General features: G+C 34.5%; 3 protein-coding genes across 13 annotated transcripts; 2 read left to right on the top strand and 1 right to left on the bottom strand.

Annotated features, from left to right (window-relative positions):
* The first annotated feature begins 4,038 nt into the window (after nt 1–4,038).
* LOC107874674 (calmodulin-like protein 3) lies at nt 4,039–4,782 on the top strand. The gene has a single exon (XM_016721431.2). The coding sequence runs from the start codon at nt 4,248–4,250 to the stop codon at nt 4,698–4,700; it is 453 nt and encodes a 150-aa protein (XP_016576917.1). The 5' UTR covers nt 4,039–4,247; the 3' UTR covers nt 4,701–4,782.
* A 1,319-nt stretch (nt 4,783–6,101) lies between these two features.
* LOC107875759 (probable carbohydrate esterase At4g34215) lies at nt 6,102–9,005 on the top strand. Of its 4 annotated transcripts, none has more exons than XM_016722588.2 (3): nt 6,102–6,322; nt 7,550–8,113; nt 8,527–9,005. In XM_016722588.2, the coding sequence occupies exons 2-3, from the start codon at nt 7,577–7,579 to the stop codon at nt 8,725–8,727; spliced, it is 738 nt and encodes a 245-aa protein (XP_016578074.1). In that variant the 5' UTR covers nt 6,102–6,322; nt 7,550–7,576; the 3' UTR covers nt 8,728–9,005. The 4 variants fall into 4 exon arrangements, with proteins under 4 accessions (XP_016578074.1, XP_016578072.1, XP_016578071.1 ...); XM_016722586.2 differs by having other exon boundaries at nt 6,136–6,322; nt 7,460–8,113; XM_016722585.2 differs by having other exon boundaries at nt 6,136–6,322; nt 7,457–8,113.
* Nucleotides 9,006–9,350: 345 nt separating this feature from the next.
* On the bottom strand, nt 9,351–18,183 carry LOC107875760 (tRNA-dihydrouridine(20) synthase [NAD(P)+]-like). Of its 8 annotated transcripts, none has more exons than XM_047413998.1 (11): nt 17,975–18,183; nt 17,221–17,423; nt 16,993–17,037; nt 16,640–16,745; nt 15,648–15,786; nt 14,398–14,506; nt 14,157–14,293; nt 12,517–12,653; nt 11,314–11,408; nt 10,998–11,125; nt 9,351–9,841 (listed from the first exon to the last, which is right to left on the bottom strand). In XM_047413998.1, exons 2-11 carry the CDS (start codon nt 17,281–17,283, stop codon nt 9,775–9,777), a joined length of 1,026 nt encoding a protein of 341 aa, XP_047269954.1. In that variant the 5' UTR covers nt 17,284–17,423; nt 17,975–18,183; the 3' UTR covers nt 9,351–9,774. The 8 variants fall into 8 exon arrangements, with proteins under 8 accessions (XP_047269954.1, XP_016578076.1, XP_047269953.1 ...); XM_016722590.2 differs by having other exon boundaries at nt 11,314–11,420; nt 16,993–17,041; nt 17,975–18,181; XM_047413997.1 differs by having other exon boundaries at nt 11,314–11,420; nt 17,975–18,181.
* Between the last annotated feature and the right edge of the window lie 1,505 nt (nt 18,184–19,688).

The following is a 19,688-nucleotide window of genomic DNA, read 5'->3' as shown; positions in this document are numbered from 1 at the left end:
GATTGAAGTGTTGCATGCCACATTATTTTATGTATTTTCATCTCTTTTAGTCGAGATGAATGTACATATCTTTTTAACAAGTCGCACATAATAAAGATTAATATGAAATTATAAATGCTCTTATATTTTTAATTATAGTCTTCCAATTTGAGCTTGGGAATAAAATCTTCTGTTATAAGAAATATTTTAAATCTTAAAGTCAAATTCTAACACGAATATAATTTAATCACACTCTTAAATATATATATCAAACATTAGATGAAAAAACAAAAGTTGTCCCCACAAGTTGGAGTGTCGGTTTGCTTAGCTTAAGTGGATCCATTTTCTTGTAAGTAGGGACCTAAGCTATTTGTCACCTTGGACTTTCTTTATAAAGATCCGTTAACACTCGTCATTTAGCTAGGATCCTTTTTTATTTTTTTGATTTTTCATCTGGTGTTTGATGTTCGTATTGGAGCCTCGACTAATTTGAATCGCGTGTTGTAGAGTCCATTAAGATAGCAGCGATCCCAACAGAGTTTTCTCCATATCCAGGGTCGAACTAGGATCCTTTTTCACTTTAATTAGGACCTAATTAATTTTATGCTATTAATTTGCTTAAAATATACATCATACCAATTAACACAAGACGTTTTTCGAGTTTGATTTTTCATTTCTTTTAAAAAATCATCGTCACTTGATGCATTATGGTGGAATGAAATGATCTTTCATCCGTAATCAAAAATTTGATGTTCTAATCTTGAGATGAAAAAATTCTTATTACAGAGGACTCCTATTCTAATATTAGGTAAGACCATCACTATGTAGTGAGAATTTTTGAAGACATTGGGTGATTAAGTTCTTAATGTGCTTCTTAATTAATAGTGAATCCGTCGACATCACGTTGACAATTAAACAAACAGAGATCACAAGGGAGTGAACAGCTGGAATTTAGTGTAATTTGATTAAGAAATTGAAAATATTAAATAGCACGTTAAACCTTACATTAGAACATGTACTACTATTATAAGACTTGGTGAAGTGAACAAAATTTCAACGCCAACGACCTTTTTCTTTCAGAAGAAAATTGATTCTTGAATATGTAGCTGACACCACAAAAGTATATTTTAATAATTCATGTCTAGAAGTAGTAATAATAATTAATAGTATAAGACAAGTAGAGGGTCACAAGTTTAGTGAGACGATATAATTAGTCACTATTAGAGACTTATAGCAATAATTAGAAAAGCTCAATGAATAAAATTTTTACCTCTATTTCGCTTAATTGTGGAATATTAACTTTATTTTAAAAATTTTCTTACCTCTCAGATTTATTAAAAAGTAAAAGAACTATGAGTATACCCTAGCTAAAAGTAGTACTGTTAGTACGTTGATTATTTAAGTTCCTAGTTGGATACCATTAAATAAAAGAACTTTAGGTAAACCGAATCAACCAATAATTACAACGCGTTTTATTGAGAATCCCACCTATTATTTATATTGTTTTAAAAATAAGCCACTCCCTATCCGCAACTAAAATCCACGCGCAATTGACAGATCTAATTAATTGCTTCAAGACAGCTCTAAGATCCTCTCCCAAAAATACAAAGAACGGATAGTTTTTTGGGTTTCCGACATGATGTCCGGTATCTATATTGAAATATCGATTAATTTGAATTTGTGCTGAAAAATTTTATTATGGGAGGTAAAGTGCTCCCTAGTCCCTATTAAAGGCGAGTTCATACTCTAGGCTCAAACATGGAGAAATACTTATCAAATCGCCACAACCTCTAATAATAGATAATTAATAGTATAAGTTTATAGTGATGTACCCCCTCCATTTCGAAATAAGTGAATTGTTGGGGTATTTATTGGTGTTTCAAAATAAATGAATTATTGAATTTTTTTTCAAATTTGTCCTTATGATTTGACAACCAATTAACTTTTGAAAAGGTATTACAAGGTCAACTTTTTTTTTTTTTAGGTAAAAATGAAAAATTGTGTTAAATTTATGTTTTTAATATTTTTTCTTTAATATGTGTGCCAAAATCCAACAATTCATTTATTATGAAACGGAGGTAGTATTTACTAAGTTTACTGTTGATAGAAGAAACTAATGCAAGTCGAATCTTAACAGTGCTAAGATCTCTCACATCTAACAGTAAGCTAATCAAGTGGCGGATGTTATGGCAACAAGTGTAACTACTAATACTCAACGACAGTGTTAAGAAAATTTTACACAATTAGCTCACTTGAAAGTAGATTATAACTAAATTTTGTAATTAGAGGAGGAATCTAAATTTAAATTTTATGATTACACTTTAAAATGTTTTTTTATTAGAAATGCTCTTAAAGAAGTAGTAATATTGAATAATAGTTGTTTGTTTTTGAATAATTAATTGAGAAAATGATATGTTACCCCAAATCTCAACCAGACACTCAATCTTTAAAGGTGATCTATTACCCCTGAACTATTTTAAAGTGAAATTATTATCTCCCTAAACTATTTTAAAGTGAAATTATTAAACCCCCCAAACTGACAATTAGTCATTGCAAATATGGTGTGATGCACGCGCCGCCACGTCATTTTTTATTTTTTTACTCTAAAAAAAATAATAATTTAACATTATTATTTTCAATTATTATTTTCTTTCTTGTTCTTGTTCTTCTTCTTCTTTAATTCTTTTTCTTTATTTCTTTTTTCGTCAATTCTTCTTTTTCTCCAATTCTTTTCATCTTCAATGGCACCCAAAAATCCATCAATGACATTTCTTCATCAATAGCATTCAAAAACTCATTAATGACATTCATGATTAATTTATCATATTCATCATCTCCTCATTCAAGAATTCAAGTTCTTAAATTTTTTCAAGTTAATTCGGATTCAATGACATTTCTTCTTCAATAGCATCCAAGAACTAATCAATGACATTCAAGATTAATTTATCATCTTCCACATCTCCTCATTCAAGAATTCAAGTTCTTAATTTTTTTTCAAGTTTTTTGAATTGAAGTTCCCCATCTTACTCGTTTAAGAATTTATTAATCAGAGAACTCTTATTATTTTCTTAGTTCAAGTGTTTTTTGCTTTCAGTTTCAGAGCAAAAAGAATTTCTTGATTTTGGAAAAATCCATTAACGAGGAAGATGAAGAACTCCATTAATGAGTTCTTCAACTTTTGTTTTGGAAAAGAGAAGAAGAAGAAGACATGGCATGACAATATTTATTAAGAAAAAATAATTTTAAAGTGAAAAAAAAGTCAACTGATGCGCCTATAGGCGCATGTAATCACGTCCAGTGACATGTCAGCAACTGGGGTAGTAAAAATAAGTTCAGGGGGTAATAAGTCACATTAAAAGATTGAGTGTGTAGTTAAAATTTCGACTAAAGGTTGGGGGTAACGGATCATTTTCTCTAATTAATTTTAAAATAATTTTTATAATATTATGTAATTTGTAATTAATCAAGATTTCAAAAATGCTATAGGAAAAGCTTTTAATTTTTTTTTTTTTTTAAATAGTAACATCTGTATTGCTGCAAAATAACACTAGTTTTTTTCCTTAAAATTTGACCAAACGCTTAATTTTTTACTAGAAGTTTGATTAAACATGCTATTAAAACTAAAGCGATTAGATTTTGCCGACTCCATACTACATTACATGCAAATTACCTATATTACATTAGGTAAATGACCAAATAGTCGGTAATACACACCTAATAAATTATTTTTCTTACAATAATCACAAGTTAATATGAACCAACTAAAATGAAATAGAAAATATTATACTCCTTTCAATTTATGCAACATATTTTTCGTTTTAGTCCCTGTAAAAAATAATTTCACCTTTTAATAATTACAAATAAAATAAACTTCAAAATTTTCTTTTTAACCTTTATAATTAGAAACAATCTCTTCACTTTATGAAATTACATTGAATATATTGGACGATGCTATATAAATTGGAATAAAGTGAATAAATATTTCTCGTAACACCAAAATTATCTAACTAATCCAACGAAAGTAATCTTATATACTTTTTTTTTTTAATTATCCGGTCTTTCTAAACTCCCCTTTATATATTCCCCCAAAACTTCTCCTAATTTGTCTCCTATTTTTTCTCAACAAAAACAGAAAAAAACTATAACTACTCCAATCTCAAAAATCCATTGCCATTTTCTTCAAAATCCTCTCCAGCCTTTTTCCTCTCCCGGTCACCGGCGCCGCCGCAACAACAACCGCCGGTGTCCATTTCAGTCAGACAAAAATAATGAGCACAGAGGAACTCCGACGTGTATTCCAAATATTCGATCGTAACAGCGACGGGCGAATAACGAAAAATGAACTAAACGATTCGTTAGAGAACATGGGAATATACATACCTGATGACGAACTAACACAGATGATCGCGAAGATCGACGTTAACGGAGACGGATGCGTTGACATGGATGAATTCGGCTCACTTTATCGAACTATCATGGATGAACGCAACGAGGAGGAAGATATGCGTGAAGCGTTCAATGTGTTTGATCAAAATGGGGATGGATACATTTGTGTTGATGAATTGAAGGAAGTTCTGGCTTCGTTGGGATTAAAACAGGGAAGGACATTAGAGGATTGTAAGCAAATGATTAACAAAGTGGATATTGATGGAGATGGAATGGTCGATTTTGATGAGTTTAAACAGATGATGAGAGCAGGTGCTTTTGCTACATTGAGTTAGGTTAATTATTTCGCTTTTTGTTTTTTGGGCTAACATGTAAATAAAATTGTTTACTGCTATATTATTTGATTTTTCTTTTCAATTGTTAATTGGGTCAGTTTGCATTATGCTATATTGTTTACGTTTAATTTGTTTGATTGAGGTCGTTTGTTTTTGAATTTTATGAATGAGGAATTTTTTGTGAGATGACTTAGATCACATTGTTGGTTTGGGTTGTTTGAATTTTGTATGAATGAGGATGACTTAGATATCAGTTGAGAAGAAGATCAGATGCTACAGTTGATCTATTGGTGCATGATCAATTTGTCTTGAGAAACTTAAATGATTGGTTGTTCTGCAGGATGGGAAAGAGGTTATGCTGGATTTCTTTTGTTTCTGGCTTCCACTTGTATTATTTTTTGGTTTTCCATAAGCATCCAAATCTTCTTCGGTGAAAAATTATAAATTATTAATATATGATTATAATAATTTTCATGTATATATCGTAAATATTGAATCTTTTCGGTGAGTTTTTCTTTCAATTTTGAACGCCTCAGTAAAGGTGAGTTTTTCTTTCGATTTTGAACCCCTCAATAGAAATCCTGCTTTGCCTCTGTCAGGATCACACGTTGGAGGACTGAATCCATATTCAGGACTCAAATTCGAGGTCTCTGATCAAGGATGGAGGATAAAAAACTATTAGATTCGTGGTTCATAAAATCTATTAAGAGAGCACTCCAGTAGATTTTTTCTTTTGAGTTCAAATTCAAATCTTTTAATACAAATAATATGAATAAAAAACTTGAACAAGTAAAACTCCAGGAACAAAGCATGAGATTCAATAATTTGTTGAAGTTTCAAATTCCATAAACTATTTATGGGGTTCAAGCCCTTTTAGTTGCAAAATAGAAAAACAATAGAGTTAAAAAATTATAGAAATTTCAAATTTCATAAATTGTTCTTTAACTAATAATACGTTACACATAGCTGAAAGTTATACGACAAATACCGTAAGTTGCAATTCATCTCATATTAATACGATACATTGAAAAATAAATCATAAATGTTTATCAAAGTTGATACAAATTTGACACTTGACAAACGAAAAGTGACAAGTAAAAATTAGGAGAGAGGGTACAACTAGAGCTAGCAAAATGATATATCAAAACTTTTTTTATCTGCTTTAATAAGCTAAATAAAAATACTTTATATTAATAATAAATGTAAATTTAGAAAGATAACTAAATTAATATAAAGAGATAATACCCTATTACTCCTGAACTAAACCTAAAACGATAGAGACATACCTCAACTTAAAGAAAGTTTTATTACCGTTGAACTAATTAAAAATGTAATTTTGACACTCAACAGTATCAAAATTACACTTTTAATTAGTTCAGAGTAATAGAACCTCGATACCAAATAACCTTTTTCTCCCAAAAGTTTAAACCAACCATATTACTACTATATAATATTCCTATTATAAAGTTTCAACGTTATTTGTTGATCTCCGTATATAGCTGTTTGTTTCCGCACCAAACAACCCCTTAGATCCTTGACTTGCACAACGTCTTTTTTACCATCTTCCCTGGGCGCGATCCGCGCAATTCTCAAATTCTTCATTCAGATTTGCTTAATCTCAGGTACATTAGCATTAATAGCTATGGACATTTCAATTATATTTGCTTTCTTATTTAATTGTACATTGTTTGGATCTCATTAACTTCGTGTGGTTTAGTGGGCTAAGTTGATTTTAATGGGGAAAAAAGTTGTCTTCCAGTGATATTTAAGGTAAATAATCTACAAATTGATCTAGTATTTAGGAATTAGGAGCTCTTTAAAAGCTTTGATTAATTTATTTGAATGATTTTTGTAGAATTTTAGTCTAACGTTGAATTAATGAAAAAAAAATAAAAGCACAATACATAAAATACACTCGCAACTAAGCACTCTAACTTTGAGATTGCACATCTAGATACCTCAACTTGGTCTCAATCTAGATGATCATTTTGTAAGTTGGAGTGTTCAACTGATAGTACAGCAGAGACTAGTTGACGTGTTTAGACGTGCATAATCAAAGTTGGGAGTATTTACTTGCCAGTTTAGGCCAAGATTGTCTGCTTATGTTTATGCCCAATAAAAGAGTAAGAGACTTTTGGTTTCCTAATATTTCTTTTAATCAAGCTTTTTTGTTTTCAAAAAACAAACAATATGTGTCTAGTTTTGGATATGAAATGCTAAGATCAAATCAGAAAGAGGAAGAAGAATTTACTGCAGGGGTTTATTAACTTTGTTTAAGAGTTGGTTCCTTTTTTGGGGAAGACCGAATTTATGATTGAATTAATCAGCATCGAGTTTAAATGTAGTAACTTGGGCAGTGGTGATGCATTTGTTTGCAACTGAGGAGTAGTTGTTTATGATTGTCAAACATAGTGATAAAGTTGCTGCCATGTGACCCGGAGGTCATGGGTTCAAGCCTTCTGGCAAAAATGCAAGGTAATGCTGCGTACGATACACCCTTGTGGTGGGGCCCTTCCCCGGACACCGCGCATAGCGGTAGCTTTAGTGCACCGGGCTGCCCTTTTTAAACACAGTTTCTGCTATAAAAGCCATTGGATTGTTTGTTCGTTTTGATTGAATGTGTCCTTTTCAATTTTTTTCTTGTCGTTTTCATTGTAACTGTATGTATCATGACTCTCCTGATAAGTAAGAGGGATATTCAATATGATCCAATCAGTTTTAGATTTTTCGATAAATGATTTCTTTTTATATAACAGCAGCAGAGTTGTTGAATTAAGAAGAATTGTTGACAGATTGATTGTCCAAATTCGAGTGATTCTGAGTATTTCACCATCTTTATCTTGGGTTAGAAAAAACAGCATCTTGAACTGTGAGCTATGGACTCAACCCTGGAAAATGGAGCTTATTCCCCCAAAAATGTTTTCATTCTATCGGGCCAGAGTAACATGGCTGGTCGTGGTGGAGTAGAAAAGCATCATTGGGATGGCATTGTACCAATTGAGTGCTCTCCCGATGCTTCTAGAATTTTCCGTCTTAGTGCACACCTCCACTATGAGGTGGCACGCGAGCCACTCCACCGTGATATTGACACCAAGAAGACCTGTGGTGTTGGACCTGGAATGTCCTTTGCAAATGCTGTCAAGGACCGAGTGGGAGCTTTAGGGTTAGTGCCATGTGCTGTAGGAGGAACTGCGATAAAGGAGTGGGCACGCGGAGAACACTTGTATGAGAATATGGTCAAGAGGGCTAGGGCTGCCATGCATCGTGGTGGAGAAATCAAGGCCTTGCTTTGGTATCAAGGAGAGAGTGATGCAGTATCTCAGCATTGCGCTGAGACCTATAAGGCTAATATGGAGAAGTTAATACATAACGTTCGTGCTGATTTGCATCTGCCATCTCTGCCAATTATTCAGGTTAGCTAATGTAGTTTGCTTCAAGCCTAAATGATGCCTTTTTGAATTGTTACTGCACATTTCTCAAAACTGAATGTTGAATACTGGAAAAAAGTAAGTGTTCTCTATGCATTTGTTCAATAAATTAGTTTAGTTAGCAAACCGAAGAATAAGATCCATACCAAGATACACTCGTCTTCTCTCCTGTGCAACTGTTGTGAAACAGAACTGACTAGTCTAGAAAATCATAAAAAGTGTTGCGCAAATCGCGAGGGCAGTTCAAATCTGTCTGATACCTTTCTTTACAATCAAGTGGCTTTCAGCTCCTCGTGTAACACTTTTCAAGGACTTTGGCAATTGTAGTTAGGAATTTCATGGACCAAGGTAGTTGAACATTTTCATGTGTTAGTTAAATGCATTGCTTTGTCCTACAGGTTGCCATTGCATCGGGAGATGAGAGGTGTATTGAAAAGATTCGAGAAGCACAAAAGGCGATTGATCTTCCAAATGTTGTATGTGTTGATGCCATGGGTTTGCAGCTCGAGGGAGATAATCTTCATTTAACCACAGAGGCGCAAGTTAAATTAGGTCAAATGTTGGCTGATGCATACCTTACCCATTTTGCACCACAATAACCTCGTGTTGCTTCATCTTGAGAAATTTGTTGTACTATGTGTGTGTAAACTAAAAACTATTTAATCCCGGCTCATGAACATTACGAGAGTGCTCATATAACAGAATGAAGGGCTCGTTTGTTATGAGGGATAAGGGATAAGGAATAACTTATCCCGGGATTAATTTTTAAGATGGGAGAATATTGCAAGATAACTTATCCCAAAATTGTAATGTTATTTTTGTCCCACATTAAGCATTGGATGACGATCCCGGGATCACTTGTTTCCCAACCAAACAAGCCTGAAGTGTGTTACTTTGACGTAAGTTTCGACTCTACTGTATCTCCTGTTTTAACTTTAAAAATAAGACTCCTTTTAATTATGTATATTTGTCATATAACAAACGCTATTACACTAATGCAGTAAAATTATTGGAAAATCTCTTTTCGTTTTTTTCCTCAAAGTCGTGTGTAATAAGGAAAATGTAGTCCTGAGCGTATTCATATGGCACCTTTAGAATTTCGAGAGTCAAATGAGTAGTTCGTTGACTAAAAATTCTTCATACACCTAAATATTTAAATTCTCAGTCATTGCGACTCGTAATACTTCTATATGAATAAAAACATGCTTAGTGAAATCAGGTGTAGGGAGCACAGGATGTAGCCTTGTTGATTTGCTTTAAAAATTGATTCCAGTCACCACACTATCTTAATAATTTGAAAATGTCTGCAACATGAACCAAGGGAATAAAGTAAAGCTTCTGGGATACCCCTTCTATACAACCAAAAGATACATAGGTATCGTGGCTGTTTTTGCAGGTAACTCACTAGTTCAATTTAGTGTACTGCCTACAATGAATATTGTTTGGAGTGACATAGCTCGGAAGTGATATTTGAATGCTAGTTAAACATCATTACGATATAGTCTCATAGCTCGGAAGAAAGTCATCAACACCCTCATGTGCAAAATCCGCCTCTATTTCTTGCTTCAAAACACTCCACTCGCTTTATAAATTGCAACAGGTTGTCTAGTTTCATCGACATCTTGGTGAGCGTGAAACTATTTCTCTTATGTCATCTGCTTCCTCCGGCTTTCTGAGACATATTCATAGTATTCCTCTTCACCATAAAGTTTCCTGCAAGATGATAAATGTGCAGTCAGTTAAATATTAGGTGCCCCAGAAAACCCACCCAGAGGAAGGGGAAAAATGCTTTGAGGACGATAGTATATATCAAAAGTAACAGAATCTTAGGTATTGCTGACATGTCGTTATGCCAGCGCAGCCTTGGAAGCAAATGAGCATGCAAGACAGATAATAAAACCAACTCCCTAATTATTACTACGCAATTTTTAAATATCGAACTGTGCATAGACATTCCCTCAAAACAGTTTCCATTTCTCTTTTGAAGTAGCCACATGATGCGTACGAGAAGAGACCAAAATTCTTTAAACAGTGATATACACAGTATAACCCCTCCAAACAAATAAATGTTACATCACTGACATCTGTGATACACAATTCTATCCCAAACAAAATGGAAAATGCTACACCAGTCCATTTGGCGAAAAAAGCTGATTAGCAAATTCTTCAAACCGTTCACACATGAACTATTTATTAAAGCACAATCTTCCTCTTCCTACTAGGAAGATCATCTTGGATATTACTGCTTCACATGCAGCTGTCTATCCAAGGAAGACACCTCTAGGGATGAAATCTTCCAAATGCTCTCTCAAACTCATTCTCAACCACTTACAGAGGAGTTGAAAAAGGTATCACTACTTCCAATAAGTAACTATTCTTTAGTCAAATGAGATAAATAACCCCCTCCTATCCCTGTTCTCGTTACCTCCTATTGAATATAGCACTAACCACAATAACAAGGGTCCCGGTGCAGCATATTTCACAACTAAGGTGTTTATATCAATCCACAGCTTATACATGAAGAGTTGTAACAATGGGAATAGTAGTAAAGGTTTTGGACTTATAACCCTGCCAATGTTGGACAAATTAAGAACCTAATGCATCTTTTCATGATTAGATTCCTCGCTTACATTGAGTCAGAAACTTTGAGCAACTTTTAGAATGAGCAGACTATATAATTATGTAGAAACAAAGGGGAATAGAGTGCAGCATATGTCAATACATTATACCGGACCAAAACATCCAACCAACCCATTTTTAGGAATCAGAACACGAACAACTTCATTTGGAAACTAACTGAACAGCAACTAAATTTGATCCCAACACATGGAACTACGAGTGGAAGTACGAGCAGCAGACAAAAACTTACGCTAGATCTGCCAAGGTATCTGATTTAATTACTGCCAGCGCCTCTGGAATCCCAAGGGAAGAATAGTGCGCTATCATTTCCTTCAGGGTGTGCTTTGTGCTTTTGATATCGTTATCCCACAATATACTCTGCAACCAAAGCACCCAAACCTGTTACTTACACTTGCAGTGAAAAACATATAGGAAGTTAATGACTTCAATTTCAAACACACACTGAATATATTTTAATCTATTTCATTTATATGCTGGATGGACAAAGTGGCTACTTAATTCAGAGTCTAATTTAACAAGTAACAAAAGATTCATTGGCTGAATACCTCTCTCACATACTCTCTTTTGACATCTTCCCATGGAACTTTTCCCTCAGAAGAGAATATAGAAGCATTCCAAATGGCTCCTCTTGCAACCATCACTGACGAAGCACCTATAACAAAGTTGTTATGTATTGCAAAACACAAGCAGAAACAACCATGTATTTATTCATAAAAACAGATAGAAAAACAATCATGTACATATTCATAAAAACAGACAGAAAAACAATCATCAACTTAATATGAATGATGCTTTTCACATACAGATAGTTCAGTGTTTGGTGTGTCAAAAGGAAGCATGCGTACAAAGACTAATTGGTGTTTCTGGGGCAACAGAATCTCTCTGATTATAACTTTTGAATTGGAGCTATGTTGCCTGGATCCTCCAAAAATATCACCTCACCCCATGTCAGATATCCTCCAAATATGATGCACTTTTGGAGGATCAGCCACAGTTCCGGCAGCTTTTCTGGAGGATCCAGGAAACACCGATAAGAAGATTTAATCAGCCTGAACTGCAAGCATCTACAATGACTTTGCTAAGCAGTTAAAGGTACTCTATAAGACATGGTTCAAGCAAATCAACCATCAAGAACTTTGCATGAAGCTAGTACTGTTGCGGTGCTGTGCTAAAATTCCATTTGATGATATGTAAACCACACACAGTTTTGCCCCGCCAAGTTCTTAGAATGTACTAATGAAAGCAGGATAAATATGAAACCCATATATAGTATCTATCCTTCCTCTCGAACACCTACAACTGTCACATGCATCCACAGTTCTTTACAGCAAAAGAAAGACGAGTATTGATAAAGCAAGAATTCAAGCTTTTTTCTACATATATTATAGAAGTAGTTAATCCACTGATTGAAGGGAAATTGCTGCATGAAAAATGGCTTACATCTTTTATAAGAAAGAACCATCAAGTGTCTAAGCAACAATGCACAACTAACCACATCAAAAGATATACAAGCTATCTGACTCCATTTCTGAAACCTATGGACATCAGATGAAAATCAAACATATATACTATACCCATAAATATAATATGGCAAAGGTACATTTATCTTCATAAACATTTGTCATATTGTGCCAAACACTCAGATCTATTAAAAATTAAATTCAAAAAACCTTCACCTAGACAGGAAAAACTGATTCATCAAAGAACAATATGAGAACAAAGAGCAATTATAAGAAGTATAAGTACACCTGTTGCATCTCTAATACGTTGAAAATCCTCATATTCAAAAACATCACCATTTGCTATAACTGGAATAGAGAGAGCGGCAGCAACATCAGCAATCTCATTCCACTTTGCAGGATCTCTTGGCCTGTCTGGAACTTTCCTATAGTTCAATCAACAATCATGTCGTATTTGCTAGTCAGAGGAAATACTAATATCAATTGATTTTAAGTTAAAAGCACCAAATAGGAGAAAGCTCAAACAAGCAATCAGTGATGACTCTTTATCCCAAACAAAAATGACCATAGCTCAAACAAGCAATCAGTGATGACTCTTTAACCCAAACAAAAATGACCATATTCCACAGAAGCAGAGACATAATCAGAGTAGACGCCCGAAAACTGTCAAATTGCACCCTCAGAAATCAATTCCGACATTGGCCAGTTAAGAACTCCCACATTCAAAAAATGAAGGTGGCGGAAATGCGGATGTTGCGTTGGATGTGTGGGCTGACTGGGGGGATAGAGTTCGGAATGAGACTATCAGGGAGAAGGTTGGTGTGACTCCAGTGGAGAATAAGATGCGGAAAGTCCGATTGAGATGGTTCGGACACGTGATGAGGAGGGGCATGGATGCCCCAGTTCGTAGGTGTGAGAGGCTAGCTTTGGATGGTTTTAGACGGGGTAGGGGTAGGCCGAAGAAGTACTGGGGAGAGGTGATTAGGCGGGACATGGAGCAGTTACAGCTCACTGAGGACATGACCCTAGATAGGAAGATCTGGAGGACGCGAATTAGGGCAGAAGGCTAGGGTCTAGTGTAGGGAATTACTTGGTGGGGGTATTATTCTTGTTATGATACCTTGTTTCATGCTTTATTACGAATCTGTTTACTTTTCTCTGTTTTCTATTACTTGTGGGTGTCGTATTTATGTTATGCCATCTTGTTCCATGCTTTACTATGTATTTGTGTAGTATTCCGTGTCTCGAGCCGGGGGTCTATCGGAAACAGCCTTTCTACTTCTTTAGAGGTAGAGGTATGGACTGCGTACATCTTACCCTCCCCAGACCTCACTATGTGGGAATACACTGGGTTTGTTGTTGTTGTTGCTTCCAATTATAGCATGTTCAATTTCTGTAGTTCAAATCATTCAGCACTGACTATACATAATGACAGCACAGACATATTCATGGAAAAGGAAATTATGTGCATCAACCTACCTACCCATCCACCCCCTAAACGATGGAAGGGAGATCAGAACTAGAAACAATCCTGTTTTCTGGAGATGTAGTTACCAATTCATGAATTGGCGCATCCAGAATGAAACTTCAACATCAGTTAAAACACACAAGAAGTGAAAGGAGAGAGAGGTAGGGAAGGTAGCAAAAACACACGAGAAGTGAAAGGAGAGAGAGGTCAGGAAGGTAGCAAAAACATACTGAACAGACAACAATTCCCAATATAACCAAGTAGACTAAATGGTTCCTTCCTCGGTTCTAAAGTGTACCATTTGAATCTAGAGCAACCCCCACCTCATACTGACAAAAAGACTCCAACTATATGAAATAATTGATCCCCAAAGAAGGCAATACGAATATTCAAAGGGTTGATTGGATGACACAGCACAAGGTTAGGTTTAAAAAGAACCAGATATACAGAGATCACGTACCTTCCGTGGACAGCGAGGGCAGAGACACCGGTCCTTTCAATTCGTCGCGCCAATTCCACTGTATCCTGTGGAGATTTTAATAATCTAATCTTGCACGTTACTGGTACATCCAAGTTTCTCCTCAACGTTGTCAAAATCTGAGTTAAGAAGAAAGGAAACATCATGAACAGGACATGCACTTCTATGCTGTATCGGAAGGAAATTATACAACTAGGGCAAAGAAGCAAGAACAAATGCATACATCGTGAATGAGGTCAGGTTTGCTCAGCAATGCAGCACCCATGCCTCCACTAATAGAGAATGCTTTGGGGCATCCCATGTTTATGTCCACTGCTGCTACATCTTTACACCTGAGAAAGGACAGACCATCAAATATTTCGATCAGATGCAGTGACTGTGTAACAAATTCAAGCATAATTGATGGTTTAAACTTTCACTCCTAGGTCAGAACACCTCTTAAAAGAAAAGGCAAACAAACTCAGGCAAGTACTTTCGAGTTCCTTCACAATCTTAAGAAAGGCAGTAGATCATGAACCTTCGCAAGGAATGCAATCCTTGGAATTTCAAGAAAAATGCTATAGAACAAAATTCGTAATAATGCAACTTGTTGCAGTTCAACATTAACAAGTTCAAATCGAACAAGTTTGTTAATTTAAACTAACATCAGCTATACCCATAATGCATAACATGTCAGAAATGTCTGTAGATACTGCTAAGAACATGTTAACTCAAATAATTTAGACATCCATTACAGATAAAGCCCTCCTACCTAATGCCTACGACTCAACCACACACCTTAGCCCTCTATCCTAATGTTTTTCCTCCATACCTTCCTATCCTGGGTCATGTCCTTATCAGGAATATATATAAGTCTACTTATTAGTTAACAAAATCCAATAAGACCATCTCTAACTTTGATGTACAAAATGGAAATCAGGAACACATAAATTCTACCTCATCCCTCATCTCTCCCAACCTGGGGCAAGGACATATACATTTCCACCAATAGTCTGATCTATTGTTAACGAGAAAATGTTGCATGGCCCAAGAAGACTTCTGCAGCGCCATTTATATTCAGAGCGATACAGGTACAACTTATTAGGACCTCCATACTGGTGGCAAGTAGTTATTAACTAGTGGCATCTATATTTGCTCTTGATTAAATGAATTTCATTCTTTTTTGTGGCGGTCCTGCATGGAAATCCAATTGTTGCAACAGAAACTGCTTGGCTGGTTCATAAACTCAACCTAAAGAGTTCTGACGTAGACAAGATAGTATTATACATAAGCATAATATATCACATTACTTCAAACAAATACCGCCACAAAATGTCAGAAGACGTATAGTGAAAATAAAGTAAGTGGAAACAAAAGTGTAAATACTTATCAACTACAAGGAGACAATTTAATTATATCGGATGGGGCAGAAGGAATTAAAGTACAAAGATTATACTAGGATAGAAAAAGAAGAAAGAACTGAACGAAACATACACTATTTCAGCAGCTTTGAGAGCCCTCATGGCATCAGAAGTACCCATTTGAAATACTACTCGATTTCTTTCCTCGGGGCACGTTCTGAAAACAACATTATCAGTTCCCTTCTCCAATATGTCAGTAGTCCCTAAGACATCTAAGGAATAAGGGATGAAACTCATGAGAAATATTTAGATGCGCCGAGTTTAGCAACTTTTTTCTTTTGCCATCTCTTATGATACTAGGTAGCCTGCATTGAGAGACATGCTTCACTATGATAATTTATCTGTCCGTTTTTTCCCCTTAAAAGATAAGTGACTTCGAATCCTATTCATCCATGGTCATACTACCTAAGAATATAGAGTAAAATAGTAAGGGATAGAGCATACTGTTATTTTAATAATATGTTATCTTTCTACGATCAAATAATATATTATCTTTCTCAAAGAAACAGCAAGGCATAAAGCATTCGCAGTATAATGACTGGTAATTCTTCCTCACTTGGAAGGATACTGAATCAATTACCGAATGGCATGTAGACTATGTCATTGTTCACAGTCTAGATAATAACTGATAAATCCATGTTTGGTATTTGAGGGGCAATCAGCACCAACACTAAGACATTCAACTTTACGTTTAAAAAGTTCTGATATATCTCTCAAATATTCCATTTAAGCTATGCATCCAGGTAAAACTTTGTCATCATTAAATATCTTAAATTAAAAGGCTCATTTTTTTTACAGAGAGACCCATAGCATGTTGAAATTCATAAGTCCTCATCCTTCATTCATTAACATGAAAATATTGACAATGATAGCTTATCCAAATTGACATATACAACACAATCATATCAAGGTTATACTCAAGACCGTCCATGTCAAGTGTTGGTTTCATCCTTTCACAGAAGTAGCATATCTATACATATTACATGAAACTTAATGTATACAACAAGCTTATGGTTAAAGGAGAATACAGGCATAAGACAGTCAGAAATATGAATACGAAATTACCATTAACTCGCCGCTCACATTTGATAATCTTATGATCAATAATCTCCTCTCCGTAGGTTATGTCTGCACCATATTTGGCAGCAAGCATCCTAAACGGCAATGTACCCTGACAGAAAATAATGAAAGCATAAGATCCATAGACATCTAAGAACAACATATAATAAAGTACAGACATACTAAGAGCAGTCTTAAGACTATAAATTATGCTTCCTAGTGAAGTTAATAGCTCCTAGAAGAACAGAAATGAGTTTCAGAAAGATAAATACACATCTAGCAGTGGGAACATGAATAAGAAAGCACCCACAGAGAGAAAAAAAAAAAAAGATGTTCTGATTCCATTTGAAGATACTAACCACTCTGACCATTGGAGCCAACATAAGCTTGTTTCTGTACTCCATCTTTCTGACAGGGCAGATAAGTTAGTACAGTGGCTGAGATAACAACAAATGCTGAACAAATTAAGGATCTTGAAGTAAGAGTTGCATTTTTTGTAGAGCTGTAATGCTTCTACTTGTACACAATTCCTGTAACATTTATGGTTCATGGTCAAGATTTAGTATTACCGTCACTGTGGAACTTACTAGGAGTAAATAGAGAAGAATATTAAGGGACTTCTCTATCTCGAAAAAGGTGACGTCTATCATCTTTTTAATCGCAGTGGCGTTTGGGCCAGCATGATCATTAATCTACCTGGTGCCTGCTGCAGCTCACATGAAAAGTGCCAGGTAAAAATACCCGTAGCTAGAATTTGAACCTGTTATCTCCAGGTTCTTACTTCCAAAGGCTGATCCAAAATTCAAATTAAATGGGTTCAACATAGAGACTCTCGGCATTCAACTTGTTGTAAAGTTAAATTAGGGATTCAAATTTAATACTTGTTAAGATTTTAATAGAATTTTTACATGTAAATTTATACTTCGTGTTGCACCCAAGGTGTGGCCTAAAGGTCAATGATGTGGATTGAGCACCATGAGGTGTCAAAGTTCAATTTCCAGTTGAGACAAAACACTAGGTGATTTCTTCCCATCTATTCGAACCTTAGCGGACAGAGTTACCAATGCATGTTGCTGGTGAGAGATAGCACATATCCAATGGAATTAGTCGAGGTGCAACGCAAGTTGGCCCGAACACCACGGTTATCAAAAAACACAATGTAAATACAGCTTCAGATCTTACTGCATATGGACAGCACAACTACAACTACAACAACAACGGACCCAGCATAATCCGGAGTCTGAGGAGGATAGGATACACGCTGACCTTAACCATCTACTTATTCGAAATAATAGCCAATAATAGAAAAAATAAAATACGAGGAAATAAATAATACTGCACCTGAATAGTTATCTCTGAGCAAATTGAGCAGAAAGAGCTGGTCAACGGTTTTTACTGACGTTGACTTCGCCTGAGACAACCTAAAATAAGCCGGCGGCAACCAACGCCGGCCGGATATCGGATTTGTTGCAACTCTAGCGGCGAAAGTATCTGAATGGCTAATATTTTTTTCCCAACAAAATACCTCTTAAAAAAAAATGAGCTGTTTAGCAAAACCAATGAAATAAGTAATTTTTCTTAAATTTAAATTTATTTCGAGCGGAAAAGAAAAAATATTTTTTGAATTATTAAAACCAAATATAATTCACATTTATCGATTTGAGTTCGATTATTAAGAAAAAAAAAAAAAAGAGAGAAAAATTCATTTAAAAAAAGTGATGAGATTATCGGAACTCAGAACTAAAATGAGTGATATGTGTAAAGTGACACAAAGAAGTCACTCGTTATTAAAACAGGTTAAATGTAATAGTAGTTTATTACGTTTTGGGTGAATTTTTTTACAGTTCTTTAACGATCGTAAGCGGTACAAATATAAATTCTTACATCTTATTAATATCTCAGTAAATCGTAAATAATAACTTACTTTTTAGTACACTTTTATGAAGAACATAAGATTTACTTACTTTTTTTTATTAAAAAAAAAAAAAAAAAAGGTAATGCCTCTTGTCAAATTAAGTACCACCTTTTCTTACAATTTATAAAACGTAATTAAATCCTACATTTTTAACAAAAAGAAAAACAAAAAAGTAATGCTTAAACTTTGAGCAAATTTAAATATTGATTAAATACCCTTATAGTTCTAATTTAATATTTGCTATTTTAGGTAATAGATTCATTAAGCCTGCTGTTTTTCTTTCTTCTGGTAGATCAGATTGTCATCTTCCTGCTTCCTTAGTATTCCTCTTCGGTCCTCGTTAAAAGGACACAAATAGTAGGAATTTTTAATTTTGCATGAATTGATATTCTTACTCTTGGATACAAGTGCTGAACAAGTAAATGCCATACAAGATTTTTCCTTTTGGTGTCCAGAGTGTCTGGTTTTTCAGATATATTTTTTTTATATATTAGAAGAGGTGGTTTAACATTGGGGCTTTTTGTCTTTAAATTTATCATTGAGGGTATTAAGATCTTTAAAATAAGTTCTAAGCTCAATTTGATAATTTTTTGTGCTTTGTTTTTTGAATCTCTTAAAAGTTTTAATAAAAGCCCATTTTTTTCTCTTTAATTACCAATAATACCATGTAAGAAATTTACAATAATGTCATATGTGGCCTTTTGTTATAAATATATCATATATAGTGAATGTCTACTTTACCATATACAGTGAATACTTATTTTACCATGTATTGTGTATTTCTATTTATGGAAAAATTACAAATCCCAACGTTAGTTTTCTCCTATAAATAAAGGGGTTTTCCTTCATTATAATTCATCCCTCAAGAGAAGAAATAAGAACTACTCTCTCTATTCTCTTTACTTTTCTTCTTTGTTCTTTATTATTTTATAACACATTATCAGCACGAGACTCTGTCAAATAAGGTGAGATTATAAATCTAAAGGTCTAAATCTAAAGGTCAAGGTTAGTAATTCTTTATGTTATTTGTATTTTTTTATTGATGGTATAATTATTGTTGGATTTGAGGAATAATAATTTGTTTGGAACCATTTATGTTTTAAATTCATTCTTCAAGAACAATATTATCAAAAGGAATGA

This window comes from Capsicum annuum, chromosome 6, assembly GCF_002878395.1.
Source record: "Capsicum annuum cultivar UCD-10X-F1 chromosome 6, UCD10Xv1.1, whole genome shotgun sequence".
Taxonomy (NCBI): Eukaryota; Viridiplantae; Streptophyta; class Magnoliopsida; order Solanales; family Solanaceae; genus Capsicum; species Capsicum annuum.
Note: the sequence above shows the minus strand (reverse complement) of the source record. Positions and strands in the feature narration are given on the sequence as shown.